Source organism: Puntigrus tetrazona, chromosome 1 (genome assembly GCF_018831695.1).
Source record: "Puntigrus tetrazona isolate hp1 chromosome 1, ASM1883169v1, whole genome shotgun sequence".
In the NCBI taxonomy this organism is placed as follows: domain Eukaryota; kingdom Metazoa; phylum Chordata; class Actinopteri; order Cypriniformes; family Cyprinidae; genus Puntigrus; species Puntigrus tetrazona.
This window is the reverse complement of record NC_056699.1, coordinates 8732278-8734858: the sequence shown is the minus strand read 5'-3', so window position 1 is coordinate 8734858 and position 2581 is coordinate 8732278. Positions and strand designations below refer to the sequence as shown.

General features: G+C 41.7%; 1 protein-coding gene across 1 annotated transcript in view; it reads left to right on the top strand.

Annotated features, from left to right (window-relative positions):
• LOC122345778 (dystrophin-like) overlaps positions 1-2581 on the top strand; it is a 37943-nt gene that overhangs the window by 16714 nt on the left and 18648 nt on the right. Inside the window, exon 7 of the mRNA XM_043240232.1 lies at positions 1127-1187. Coding sequence (XP_043096167.1) covers positions 1127-1187 — 61 coding nt within the window. The remainder of the gene's footprint in view (positions 1-1126; positions 1188-2581) is intronic.

Sequence of the window (2581 nt, the reverse complement as noted above, 5' to 3'; positions counted from 1 at the left end):
TATAAGTGCTTAGTGTTTGATCAAACCCATAACCGAACATAAATCTGACAAAACACTCGCTTTATACTTCAGAATTGTTGGTCTGATGTTNCATAACAGCCCTGAATGCAGTCAGTAACAATAAAGCACACGGAAACGGGATATTATTGGACGATTAAACCAGAGTCACTGACCACTACCGCGCTTTATTCGGGAATTTAATCTCTCTGTTGGAGACCTGTTTTGCCGTTTTTCAGATGCTTACGCTAANACTTTACTAAGATATTTTCGTCTTGAAGATATAAAAACCCTTGCATTTTTTTTTTCAATTTATTTATTCGGAGCACAGTAGCAACTCGTTTCGGTCTCCACTTTAAATATTTAACGTTCATGTAATATTCACGGCCGTAATTGCTTTCGTAGAGCCTTAATAGTTACCAGAGATTTGCCGACTCATTCTCGTTGAGGGGGACAGAAATAATTAAAATGAATTTGATTTTAATTGGCGCGAGTTTACTCGCACAAACAGTAAAATGTCAGCCATGAAAAATTAAGCAGCCGGTGTCAGATAACCAGACGCGCGCGTATACACTTTAACACTGGGAGCGCTTTTGTGTTTAATAATTCAGAGGTTAATTGTCCACTGTTTTCTGTTTCAGTGGGCTGTGGAGAGCAGCCATTAACACGCGCGTTTATTTGATCAGTTGAAAATAAACGGTGAAAATGCGCCAATTACATTGTGTTAAATAAGATGTAACAATAAAAATACGTAAAACGAGTGTCTCTCTCCGGCTTCAGTGGCGTGCGGAGATCCGCTCGGTTCGGTGTTTTGTGTAATGCTGACACGAGACGTGCGGAAAGCTCTCTATCACTCAGAACTTTTTTAGAGCCTTTGAAGTTGCACCGTCCCGAATCCCGTGGCGCTCTCAGTGTTGCGTACAGTATATTCTGCTGAGAGAGCGGTTCCCTGCGTTATATTTCATCCGGCGCGAAGCTCGGGAACGATGCTTTAGTGTCTGGAGAAATTAAAAGAGCCAGAGTCCGCTGATATGACGGAGATGTTCTTAATTAATGCTTCATTTACCAACAGAGCCGTGATCAGACCCCCGATCTTAGCTCTAATCAATCTTTTATTATGTGTCCGCAGCTTCGGTGCAGTTGCCCTGGCAGAGAGCGGTGTCCCAGAATAAAGTGCCCTACTACATCAAGTAAGTGCTCCCTCGGACGCAGCTGCACATCTGTTTGCGTGTGGACTGATCTCTTTAAGGGCGCTTTCACTTCAGAGCTGGCGGAGCGGAACCGAGTCGTTTTGACACCAGCGTTCGGATGGTGTGAAATCCGCTTTTTAACTTAAAAACACACTGGCTGTTTCGGAGTTTGACCTGGTGGACTGAGCTGATATGTGGCTCGCAGGGACAACACCGTAAATTCACTTTGGCGTTAACGCATTACGACCTAAATTTTGGGGATCAGATTGTTGTATTTGACGTATTTTGTATTTCATCACACGCTAGCATTCGAAAGTTTGAGTTGAGTAGCATTAAGATTTGAAAGTCTCTGAGGATGAATTTATTTAATGAAAATTACGATAAAAACTATAAAACTTTAAGGAATTGAATTAAACTTTTTTTCTTTGTGAATATATTTTAAAATGTAATTAGTTCCAGTGATCAAAGCTTAATTTTTTAGCATCATTACTCCAGTCTTCAGCATCACATGATCCTTCAGAAATCATTTCTAAATATTGTCAGCAGTAAAGGCCCATTGTTGTGCTGTCCATCCACGACCATCACCTCATGATAATGCACGGCTCCATGTTGCAAGGATCTCTACACAATTCTTGGAAGCTGAAAACATCCCATTTCTTGCATGGCCAGCATACTCACCAGACATGTCACCTATTGAGAGCGTTTGGGATGCTTTGGATAAGTGTTGCGTTTATCATTTTGTTCGGGTATCTAGTGGGACAAGACTAATGATAAGATTCGCATTAATCAGATCTTGTGCTAAACGTTTGCTGAAATAAATACTGGAAGAGATCGATTCACTGAGATGAATCGATTTAGTGTTTTTCCCCAGCCCGGGGTTCTTTGTTGACTAGAACATTCATTTCCAATGCTTCTTTGAAATAAATATCTTTTGTAACAATATAAATTAATTCGCTATCAATTTTGATCGATTTAATGCACTTTTGCTTAAAAAAAAAAAAAAAAAATAGAAGGGAAATGCAAACACAATCTTCTTGGTCTGATCTGGGACCCCAGGGTCTCAGTGGGGATCAGGTTCTGTATTGTAACTTACATTTGTCATGCAAAAACTGTCAAATCCAAACCGCGGCGGCAAGCAGGATTTATTGAGTAAATTCAAGCGTGATCTCACGACGTCTCCACAGACTGTAGGCAATTCCCTCAGTTCCAGCTCCTCTGCCCGATTACACTGTCCCTTCAGCTAAGTGCCCGACAGCCCCCGAGAGAGAGAGAGAGAGAGAGACAGAGAGAGAGAGAGAGAGAGAGGGAGAGAGAGAGACAGAGAGACAGACAGAGAGAGAGAGAGAGAGACAGAGAGACAGAGAGAGAGACAGAGAGAGAGAGAGACAGAGAGA